This window comes from Danio aesculapii, chromosome 10 (genome assembly GCF_903798145.1).
Source record: "Danio aesculapii chromosome 10, fDanAes4.1, whole genome shotgun sequence".
NCBI lineage: Eukaryota > Metazoa > Chordata > Actinopteri > Cypriniformes > Danionidae > Danio > Danio aesculapii.
Window position 1 is genome coordinate 22,697,323 of NC_079444.1, and position 12,646 is coordinate 22,709,968.

General features: G+C 34.5%; 1 protein-coding gene across 1 annotated transcript in view; it reads left to right on the forward strand.

Moving 5' to 3' along the window:
- The window catches only part of efnb3a (ephrin-B3a), a 75,978-nt gene that overhangs the window by 21,148 nt on the left and 42,184 nt on the right, over positions 1 to 12,646 (forward strand). The window contains exon 2 of the mRNA XM_056467537.1: positions 9,345 to 9,640. Coding sequence (XP_056323512.1) covers positions 9,345 to 9,640 — 296 coding nt within the window. The remainder of the gene's footprint in view (positions 1 to 9,344; positions 9,641 to 12,646) is intronic.

Here is a 12,646-nt window from a genome sequence, read left to right on the forward strand (position 1 = left end):
CTTTCTAAAAACAAACTTTGAGAAGCCCAGCATGGGTCTCAAGGGAAGATGTTGTGTTGGTGTGAGTAAAGTGAAGTGCAGTTTTTGTTGATGAGAGAAAGAGAAAAAAATTCAAAGCTTCTGATGGCCTCAGAAACTCAAGGGCGACCCAAAGTCACTCCATTCTCAGCCGTGCAAGTGTAAAAAAGCCTTGGGATTCAAACACACCAATGAGAAGCATCAAACCAACAACGACAAAAAAACTAGGCTCTCTGAGAGCAACAGACAGCATGTAATCAGGTCAGCCACCTCTAACCTTTATCTAAACAGCATGTGGTGATTTGACTAACCAATGGCTATCCAGTTTAGCCAGTAAAGAATGCCAGATTGCCCTCCTGTGTCTTCAGTCAGACACAATTAGTTAAATATATCACCGAGACAAAAACAATTAAACAGGCGTCTATAAATAACTAAACACACAGACAGTCTGATAAACCCAGTCCATCGTATATGGTCAGAGTGTGTGTGTGTGTGTGTGTGGTCATCATAATTCACTGCCTCGGGAAAATTGCTTGGTTCGATGAGCAGCCCCATGTAAACATCAAAGGCCGTGTGTGTGTGTGTCTGTGTGTGTTTTGAACCAACAGTGACAATCAAAGTTTTCGTTTGATAATTTAAAGGGTTAGTTTATCTCAAAATGAAAATTCTGGAACCATTTACTCAATCCCCTATGGCATTCAAAGACTTATGTTCAACGTCAGAACATAAATGAAAAATATTGTAATCAAATCTTTCATATTGATCAATCTATGATGCTTCAAAATGTTCCTAAAAGAAGTCCATATGATTCAGTTGATTTGATCAAAATCTTCTAAAAACACACTTTATATTATGAACAGATTTAGTCACATATAAATATTGATCAGCAAAAATAAAATAGAAGCTCGATTATATCTGCTTGATGTAAGAGAAACCTTATTGGTTCATGAAAAAGCTTTCATTTGCTGCTTGACATCATTGGTTCTCACACGTCAAGCAAGCATGATCACTGAATTTTAACGCAAGTGCACAATTATTCTTCTTTTTAATTTGGTGTGATTGGAAACAAGGTTTTTAAACCCTAAATATTGTTGTTTTGATTCTTATAGATTTAAATATTGGTGAAACATTGTCTGAAAAATATAATAAAAGCATGTATTAGATATATTTTTTTGTTATTTTGCCAGATTTTCAATTTATTCTCTAAATGACAAGATTTTATTTAGAAAATATTTTACTAAAGAATTATACTATAAATGATTATATTATACTATATACTGTTACACTATAAATATTTTGATATTAATATTGTACTTCTGTTATATTACTATAAAACTATGCTAAGTCTGTGATGCACAAATGTTGAAGACCTTCATTTTAATTGCATAAGCATTAAGTTAATGTTGGCGGAGCATTTTTTGCCCCCTCACATTTCATTTGTGGCACATTTTCTTGCATTTAGGCAACAAGCGCTGTCAATATATGCTGATATAATCTACTTATCTTAAAAAGCTATCATGAAAAAAGAAAGAGATTTCTTTAAAAGATGTGGATTATTTTCAGGTTTTTATGAACATTTTGAAGCATCGTAGCTTAGAGTGAACAGATTATCAATTTTTACAAGTCTATAATTACTTAATATCTTAAATCCTTGAAATATTTATTTTAGCTGTTTGTTCATTTGTAAAGTTTTTTTTTTCATCTTTGCATCAAATTGCAATAAAAAAATATTACAACATAAGCAATGTATTGCAGCATTTATGGATGGGACAGTAGGGCTGGGCAATTAATTGAAAAGTTATCGAAATCGACATTCAGAACCTATAATCGATCTAATTATTCCAGGTAAATTTTTTTCAATTACTTTCTGTTCTTTTCACTAATTCCTGTGTAGAGTCACATGACCCTGCTCTGTTAAGACTGATTTATACTGATTTATACTTTAGACTGAGTCAAACGCTCAAGTACGGTCTGTTGCAGCCTTTGTTAAAATGGAACTACACATCGCATGTTTTTACTACATTGACGTTGATTGGAAGCTGCACCAAAGATGCCTTGATGGCATATTTTCCATTTACAATAAAATTATTATTTACAGTACGTATTAAAATACTGCTTATTTTCTTCTTTTAATATGAAAAACATTGAAAATAATGTATTTTGTTTCCAAAAGTATAATAATAATAGGCTGTGGGTTTTAGGCAGTGTCTTTTAATTTCATTTGTTCAACATTGATGTTTAATAAATAATCATAGATAGTAGATAGTGTGTGTTTTCATCAATCATTTTACAATCAATAATGCACCCTTCATTCAAACATCTCACAGCATATTTACTGCACAAAACTTGTAAGTTAACTATGAGCAGTGTTGCCAGATGTAGCTGACTGATTCCAGCCCAAAAACTGTCGAAAAACCGCTGAAAACCAAAAAGCACCACCCAACAATCAGTAGACTACACTGAAAAAAATTATTCAAAGATGATTCCTTGGATTTAATCTTTTTTTTTTTATGTTGAGTGGTTGTAAACAATTTATTTGGGCTGAATTTAAACAAACAAATAAAGTTGAACATTGCTCAATTTAATTTGTTTGTTTAAATTCAACACAAATAAATTGTTTGTAACAGTTTTGCATGCAACATTTTTTTCACTGTATAATTATCTGTCGTGAGGCTGAGGAGCGGAGGGGGGTGATTGAGATGTCATGTCAGGGAGGGAGATCACAAGCATTTCTACACCGTTCTAAGCGTTTGTATGCGAAGAACGGGGGCTATGGCATCTCTTTGGGAGATCAACACAGGTTTATAAGGGCAGACCGGGGGCTGGCGGGCACACCGTTGCAAAACCGTCCAAATTTTCACTACCCCCCCTTTGTAATTTTTTACCCGCAAAAAATAAATTCAAAACCGCCCAATTGGGCGGGAAACCGCCCAATCTGGCAACACTAACTATGAGGCCAAAACAATAAATGAATAAAATAATCATTCATTAATCGTAATAGAGTTAAAATGTTCAAATAATCAAGATTTTGATTTTAGTTTCTCTCTTCTGGCTGCTTTTTTGTTTTTAAAGCAATAAAATGCTATTGTGGAGTTTTCTTTTATTATCGGAGTAAAAAGGAATGGCAAAAAATTATTTCTGTGCACTGTTAAGTTTACCCAACTGAGACAATTTTCACTGCTGAGGAAAAATTGCCTATGGATGGTCTGAAAATCTCTTCATCTATGTTTCAAAAACTTTCTATTCTAATTGGGATGATAACTACTTTCAAAGTGTACTGTGGTTTAGAAAAGTCAAGGTTTTAAAACCGTCACGGTTTATCTAAGATTTTTTTATTTATGTTTTTTATTTTTTTTAGTTTTTTAGAACAACAGTATCTCCAGCAGAAAAAAATATCCAAAAATGCCGTTTTAAATTGTAAAAAAGTCTGTGTTTTTGAAACAAGTGAGGACAGCAGAAGTCAATGATTCATTTTTATTTTTTAATTTTGTGTTTATTGTGAACACTCAACTGAGTACAGTCATGCAATATTTCAAGGTACATTTGAATCTTAGTATATGACCTTAAGTCACATACAACTTGCATACATTATCAGGCACGTAGCCAGAGGGGGTCAGGTGTTTCAGAAGACCCACCCCTTACTGACAAAGGTCCAGAATTTGTCCTATACATGAGCTCATTTGTCCTATTTTGACTGCTATGCCAGCTTAAATAGTGAAAATAATCCACCGAAAAAGGCTTTAAGACCAAGGGGAATATTGGTGTGACTTCAGTTAATCAGTTTTGGCTAATGCAAACAATCATTTTTCAAGAGTCCAACATCCAGCTGTGCAAGAAAACATCTGACCTAAGAGAAGTCATCTTTCGCTACTGTATTGTTTTTAAATAGAGAAAACATTTGACAGATAACTTTTATTATAATTCTTGAAAACATGATAATACTTGTCATATTTCTTTATTCTAAATATTTAGAAATATTTTTGGTACATCAAAAAGTGTGCTTATGATGACCATCCGACTAATTCAGCTAAAATAGTGCTTAAAATGTCACTTAAATTTAGTATTTAAATCTCATAGAATAGAAAATGAAGCGAATAAAAAGGTCCACTTTAAAAAAAAAAAAAAAAAAAGAACCAGCCCTTTCAGCAGGCTGGCTACGCGCATGCTTATTGTCAGGTGTACTAACTATAAATAGTAGTTGAATTTTGTTAAATTATAAAAAGACAAATAGCATAAAAAACGCATGTCATAATATAATTCCTTGCAGAATAATCTCAAATGACCACCTTCATTATACACATGGGGATAACACAGAATACAATGTGAATATATATATATATATATATAACTATATACAGTATGTACACACATTAGCATTTTCTGTTTGTTTATAGCATTAAAATCAGGTCTTCTAACTGAAATATATTCAACCCATTTTCCCATATTAACTACAGAAGTGATTTTTTTTTTTCCATTGTAAAGATCTCAATAGTTGCACCTATCTAATTATTTAAGGTTGGTTCCTCTTGTTGTAGCCATTTGCGTGTGATTGCTTTTTTACCGGCAGCCATGAGAGCCAATGTTTTTTTACCCATGCATTTAAAAACAAATTTTGCGCAATAATCACAATACTGTCAAACCGTGATATTTTTATCCAAGATTATCATACCGTCAGAATCTTACATGTCCCATGCCTAATTCTAATGTGTTTGAAACTACGTAAGGATGAGTAAAATTACTGAAATTTTATTTTGTGGTGAACAACACCCTTCAAATTAAAAAAATGGTTATTAAATTGCTATATCTCCCCTCAGTCTGAACCCAAATGAATTGGCTAAAACCATATTGACTTTCTCTCAACATTGGCTTTTGGTCTTGTGTTTGGTGTTAAAGACGTCTGATTGAGTCCCGTATTCACTGTATTAATGGATGCATGTTGATCCACAGATCAGAAGCATTTGTTCTTACATGATTTTAACTTTTCTTCCTGCTATCTGGCTTACTAGGAGAGATTTTGGATCTCGGTCTGTAAAGTGGTGTCTTACAAACTGTGGTGTGGTTAATTGGAGTTTTGCTTGGATGTCTCGGCCTGATGGAAATGTCAAGCTTTATACACTTAGCGCGAGGGGAGAGGGGTCTACAAAATGCCTTTATCTGCAGTAGGGTTATTTATGAGGTAAATTTTCAACTTCAGAACAAGATTTTCTTTCTCTGAATAGAGCTAAAATGTCAGTCTGGTAAATGCCACATTTCTTTTTTACTTAGATGGAGGTATAGGAGCTTTTACTGCTGTGCCTCAGCTTTTGGCCTTGATTTGACTGAGAGTGTTGTATGAAATACTGGAAAATTGCTTGTTGTGCTCAAAGTTATGTTTTTTTTTCTTTATGTAAGTATTCATATATTTATATATCCACTTATATGCCATTTCAAGGTGAGAGTTCTCCTCTCCACATTCTTCCTTGCTGATAATATATATTTAAATTTTTTATATTTAAGAATGAAGCTAAAGATGTTGTCTATTCCCAAAAATTCATTTCCTGAGATTGTTGGTAACACTTTAAAATAATGGCCCATTCATTAATGTACTAAATGGATTTACTATTTATATAAATAAACTATGAAAAATACATTTATTTCAGTAATTAATGAAAGTAAAGTTGTTGATCATTAGTTTAGTGCATTTTAGGACTGCAGGATATTGGAAAAATGTAACATTGCAATATTTTTTTTTTATATTGTGATATGAATACAATTTCACCAGCTGAGTTAATATTTCTATTTGGAAAGTATTTATAATGTTAGATTGATTGGGATGATTCTTCAGCGGAAATGCATCTTCATAAAATCGAAAAAAACAATCTATAAACTTTTTGGGGTCCTTAGACGCGTTTTCATTGTGGTTTGTGCTATTTACAGTGCATTTCTGTATTTGCATGTGTTGTGAGTATTTTCACGCATAACTATCTATAAATACAATCAAGAAAAAGTTACAATTCAGAAAGTGTTGCATCGTTTCCCGAGTCTAACAGTATTGAGGTACAGTTACTGAATGATACAAATAAAAATAATTCAAGAAAATGAATCGTAGTTAAGGTGACCTGAATGCTTTTAAAATCATTATACAGTCACTGGCATCAAAAACACATGCAAATGATAAATTATAATACAAACTCAACATGGCGTATATCCTGTGATGTGACTATTGTGAATGATCACATTGCGATATCGATGCTGAAACGATATATTGTGCAGCCCTAGTGCATTCACTAATGTTAACAAGCACAATTTTGGGTTTTTAAAACTGGTTTAGTAAATGTTGAACTACAATGAAACAATTCTGTAAGAGTTTGTTCACACTTATGTTAGTAATTATTCTTATTGTTTACTTGATATTGTTCTAAGCTTCAAATGTAAAATAAAAACATCTTAATGTTACACTTAAAATTACATTTGCTGCTTGTTCCAACTATTTATTTAATTTGAGTTGAACCAAAACAGTTCTTACGTTTTTTTTGAGGACAACTTAATTGATTTATGTGTAATTTAATCCACTTAAATTTGTAAAAAACTATTAAATTAACTTAATCCATTTGTGTTGGGACAGCATAAAGGAATTGTGTGGAAGAGCATGTTTTACAGTGTATTTTTTCAATTTATGAAAGCAATAACTTGACTTAAATTCTCAAAGTCACATGCATTAAAGGAACCCTTTTTTTACTGCTTTTTCAAGATTTAAGATAAGTCTTTTGTGTCCTCAGGATGTGTCTTTAAAGTTTCAGCTCAAAACACCCATCAGATAATTTATTATACCTTTGTGTATTTTGGAATTTACATGAAGGAAGCATATCTCGTGTAACATTTGTGAGAAATACTACAGTAAGAACTATCCCAGTGATTATTTGATGTATTTGTTGTGGAGTTAATTCAAACCTTTCTGTGACAATGAGTCACACATAATGTCATTACATAGTTTACACACAGACACCCACACACAGCATGCATGTTTAACTTTGCACTGTTTTTGCACAGCAAATGTGACAGGATACATGTTAATATCCACTGCTGTATGGATATCTGTTAATGTACAAAATAAACCTGATTTAATATCCACAAACCAGGATTGAAGCGTCTTTTATTATTGTACTGACATGCGACTGGGGGGATAAAGACGGTAAAAACGCTTTAATTCATTAGAAACATGCACTGTTTTAAAAACGTTTTAAACTTTCTTGATCACATTTGATGATGACTGATGATCACAGAGAGCTCAACAGATCTTTTAATCCCTGTTGCTCAGCGCACATCCTGTCTTGTTGATATGATTATACGCGTTACAACGGAGACATGTAAATATGCGGCTGTCAATCCATTCAGTGGGCGGGGAAACCACACTCCTACATCACGTTGTGGCCGACGTCAAATTGGGAGGGTTTTTGATCCTATTTTAATGTCAGAAAATTTACTTATAGTCTTTATATCACCCCAATATGACTGTGGACACACTATACCTGCACACAGTTCTGTCCAAACAGCTTACAAAAGATGATTTTCATTATAGGTGCCCTTTAAATGTAAAGTAATTGTAAGTGTTACACATGTCTATTTAACACTAATACAAATTAGTTGGATGTGTGTACGTTCCCTGAAGTGACAGCATTGATCAATAATGTAAACAATGTTCAGTCATGATTATGCATGATGTGATGTTTTGCTAATTTCAGTAACAACTCTGGAGGGACCAGCTAGAGACCTTGTATTTAATTTTAGAATTAAGCGAGTAGCGCACAAACACAGGCTGTTTTCTTTTCTCTCGAGACTGGCTCTTTATAAATAAGAATGTAAAACACACTGCTTATTAATAACATGACGGAGAGTGTTGCAACAAAAAAGTGAGTGCTAGGGATTTAACAGATTATTTAGATTTTTGATTAATAAATACATTTAAAAATAATAAATACAGGGCAGCACAGTGTCTCAGTGGTTAGCCTCAGAGCAAGAAGGTCGCTGGTTTGAGTCCCGGCTGGACTAGTTGGCATTTCTATATGGAGTTTGCATGTTCTCCCTGCATTTGCGCGGGTTTCCTCTGAGTGCTCCTGTTTCCCCTACAGTCCAAAGATGTGCTATAGGTGAATTGGATATCTAAATTTGCCATAGTGAGTAAGTGAGTGTGTTAATGCGAGATTAAATGGGTGTTTCGCAGTACTGGGTTGCAGCTGGAAGAGCATCCACTGCGTAAAACATATGGCGTTCATTCCGCTGGGACTAAGGGACTAAGCTGAAGGGAAATAAATGAATGAATGAATGATAAATACATGAGATATATATTTGGTCCACAAAATTAGAAGACCTTAGGACAAAAAATATCAATAGATTCTAATGATAATTACTGTAATATTCATTAGAATATAGAGGCTGCTTTGAGGTGTTTTTTAAAGGAATATTTCACTCAAATTATTTCCTCTTGATTTTTGACACTATTAAGTGGTTCTAAATCTAAACTTTTATGAATTTCTTTCTTCTGTTGAATGCAATAGAAGGTATCTGGGGGGGGCAAGCAGCCATTGACATTCATAGTAGTCACAAAAGTACCATGGAAGTTTTTCCAACATTCTTTAGAATATCTTCTTTTGTGTTAAAAAAAAAAAGAGATACACAAATAGGTTTGGAACAATTGGAGAAAATGAAAATGATTGAAAATTGGTTTTATTTTGGTGAACTATCCCTTTAATTTAGCAGATTAACAAGAACTCCTGTTTGAGCAAATTTGACAACACAAATATTTACACTGTGCAGTCCAAACAAATATTTTTTCCACTACCTCTGCTTAAAAGTGGATAAGCTCAATACATCATAGACCCTGTTTAATCCCGTATTTAGTGCCATCCGCTTGTGACCGGATTGTCTAAAACTCCCGAGCATTATCAGGTTTTCCTATTGTAGGCAAAATGTGACTTCCACACATGCTCATTTTCATCACATTGGCACGCACAACCACACATATGCCCTCTTACACACTCTCCAGAACCAAAGGGCATGTATGTTTACATTTTGGAGTAAAAAAAAAAAGAAGAGGTATGAACAAAAGGGCAGTTTCAGCATCAAGCAGGTCTTTCACATGCGGTTTCACATGCACATACGCGCGTGCAAATATCAAACTGTCAATCTCAGTTTTCACAGAGGCGATCATTACTCATTTGTCCATCATCTCTCTCTCTCTCTCTCTCTCTCTCTCTCTCTCTCTCTCTCTCTCTCTCTCTCTCTCTCTTTCTCTCTTTCTCTCTCTCTCTCTCTCTCTCTCTCTCTTTCTCTTTCTCTAATATTTTCAGGTTTGGAGATGAGCGAGGCTACATTCTCTACCCTCAGATAGGAGATCGTCTAGACCTCGTGTGTCCTGCCACAAGTCCCGCGGGGCCGAACTCTCCTCCTGAGTATGAGTTTTATAAACTGTACCTGGTGTCCACACGAGAGCAGGCCGACAGGTGTGAGGTGATGGGGGCTCCAAATCTGCTGCTCACTTGCGACAAACCCAACAGCGATATGAGGTTTACCATCAAGTTCCAGGAGTATTCGCCCAATCTGTGGGGTCACGAGTTCAAGAACTTACGAGACTACTACATTATTGGTAAGTACTGGTTAACATACACAAATACAAATAAGAAACGACCTGAATTGCTGTCCATAATCATATAGTCTTCTGCTAATTTTCTTGTTGTGATCAATTGTTGAAGCTTTTATCATGGTATGCGGTATTATCACGATATTGCTGCAAAAAATTATATAAAAACAGGCATAATAACTAATAAAGTATTATATTCCTTTATTGTATATATATGTAAATACAAATGAACTATTGCTATAGGATTATAAAGTACTGCAGGTAACACTTCTCTTTGTTTTGTTTTGCAAACCAGCCGTTAACGTTAGCTTGAACTGTTAGCATAAAGCTGTGCAGTGCAGGTGCATCACGTCATGTCACGTAATGATTCATGTAACTTAATTCTCCACATGAGAGGCGTCTTTAAGCTGCCGTCACCAAAAAAGCCTTTTATATGAATTATTAAATGCATTTCAGTCAGTCAGTAACTTCTCCTTGTGTCATTTCGTTGTTATTACATTTAACAATTTTTTTTTGATATTTGTATTGTTTGGGTTTTTATCAAAATCTGGTTCAATTCCATGTCAACAGCTCCTTTAGAAATATTATTCCTAGGAAAAAAACATGATGTGTTCAATAATTATTTTCCCCTCCGTACATTGTCTAATGTCTATAATCATATTTGTATACAGAATGGGAACCAAATGTTGGTATTGTGTCTCAATTTTCTTTTTCTTTTAGCCATTATTAATGTTGTGGCTATAGTGCCATGCTTGGGTTTAATATCTTCCAGGCTGCTCTTACTCAAAGGCTCAAGCTTAGTCATGTTTAATAATCCCATAACCCCAATTTTTTTGTCACGCTCTGTTATAACTATTCTTAAGGCCCTGATATACCAATCCAATGGTTGGTCGTTGTTGAGCATTGGGCAGCTTAGTTTTTACGGTGTGTTTCACAGTGTCTGCAGTATAGTCGGACCACATCAGGGGGGTTTTGACCTATTTAGCATGTTGAATGGGACTCTGTTGGAGATGGTGCCATTCGTGTGAGAAAGAACTCTAACTGGCTGTTTAACATGAGTCACGTGGAATCAAAAAAGTTGCCATTATTACAGCATGGCTGCAGATTAGTTAAGACAATTGGATAAATAAATTAAATGTATCCATGACATAATAAACTCCCAATACTTTTTCTGTCATTGACAAGATTTTCAGTCATTTATGACTTAACCCTTGGTTTTCATTGACTAAATTCACACATCACACATATTGGTAAAGACAGCAGTTTTTATAGCACACAACCTTTCCCAGACTTTTACAGTGTATGTAAATCATTTCATTTATTCACATCCATCAAAAATGTTTGGATTGGTTGTGTGCTGAGGCTGTATAATAAGCCATTGTAGTTCTCCAGTTGACTGCCATTAAATATGAATTTTAAGAGCTTTAATTTACAATGATTAATTATTAAAAAAAGGCTCGAGCCCAAAATATGATTTGAAATAAAGCGATCATTTCTTCTGTAAAATAATTGGAACGGACAAACATTTTAGGAAGCATTTGCTAATTACCCAAGTGCAATAATAACACACGTCAGCCGGAGGGGTTCAATCCCGTCAAATTTACCTCACAGTCGCTCCACCAAGAGATAAATCCATCGATAAAACACAGAGTATGTGAGAGTGTTACTATTTGTTCCCTAGGGAAATCACTTTTAATTAACCTGTGTTGGCAGTTGTTAATTTCTACAATATGCTCGTAATGAGAAAGAGAAAGACAGAGCACCGGGTGCTGTGCAGTTTTACACACGCTTGTGATTATGTGGGTCTTAATTGGCTGTAATGGGCCTGTGAGACTCAAGGGCATTTAAGAGCAGCTAGACACAACAGCCCTACCAATAGCAAACACACAATGTGTCTTTTCTTTTTCCAAATACAGTGGAGATCAAAATTAGGGGACAATTTCTAATTGTTTTTTCACAATATTTACAATAACATAACCTTTAGTGTTCCAAAATGTTAGTGGATTTTAGTTGTGGCTGTAGAAAGTTGTTTTACAAAATAACCAAGGCACTTCAACAAAATCCCTATTTTTTGGTGGAAAACACAGTATTTAACCATAGACTGTAAAAGATATGGATGTAGTATCCGTAATGTCACCCAAAGGTTTCTGAAAAGCGTAAATTAAGCTATAAGTAAGCGTGGCCAACGGTTGCCATTTTGTTCTCACGTCATCACACCCACTGTGGGTTACCAAAAAAGGGCAAAAAGGCAGAGCGGAGCAACAGATGCCTGCTAGAATTTTGCTCAGATGGGCTTTTCTTTGGGAGAACCGCTTGATACTTCATTACCTACGACTCATTTGTGTTCTGACCACATGTGCTTGGTCGTGTACTATATTAATAAAGTGCTTAGTCTTTTAAAAACACTGTTGTAATACATTGAGCCACTAAACATTGTTCAGGAGGAAAACGCGAATGACTTTCAAATACTTTAAATATAGTCTGTGTTAGTAAATGCAAGGTTATTTATAAAAACCAGGCGTAACACTGTATGACAACGACTCAGATGACTGTTCTAGAGCCTACAGCTAATCAATCTTTCAGATTCTGGAGTGCATTCAAGTTCTAAAGAAAAAAATAAATTATATTAAACAAAACAAATACATTTATAGAGATGGTATATAAGTATATAATTTCACTCACCTAGGAAATGGAGGCCACGTGAATGGTTTGTGAGCACAATAAAGTGCACCCAGCATGCCATGTTATCTGATAATTGTTGGAAATAATTCCAAAAGGCAATTGACTGTAGAAAACCATGCCCTTAATTATGCAAACTAAGTGTAACCTAATATAATCAAAACTGATGAGTTCTAAAAAAAATCACCCCCTTACAGTTGTCATGAAGTGTAAAATTAGCTATATATACACGCCAAACTCATTTTTTGTGCCAGGTTGTAGACACCTTTTTTTTCTGCTGTAAAGTCGGCCATGTTAACTGTGGGGTCAAAAGAAATGTGCTCTGTTATGGAG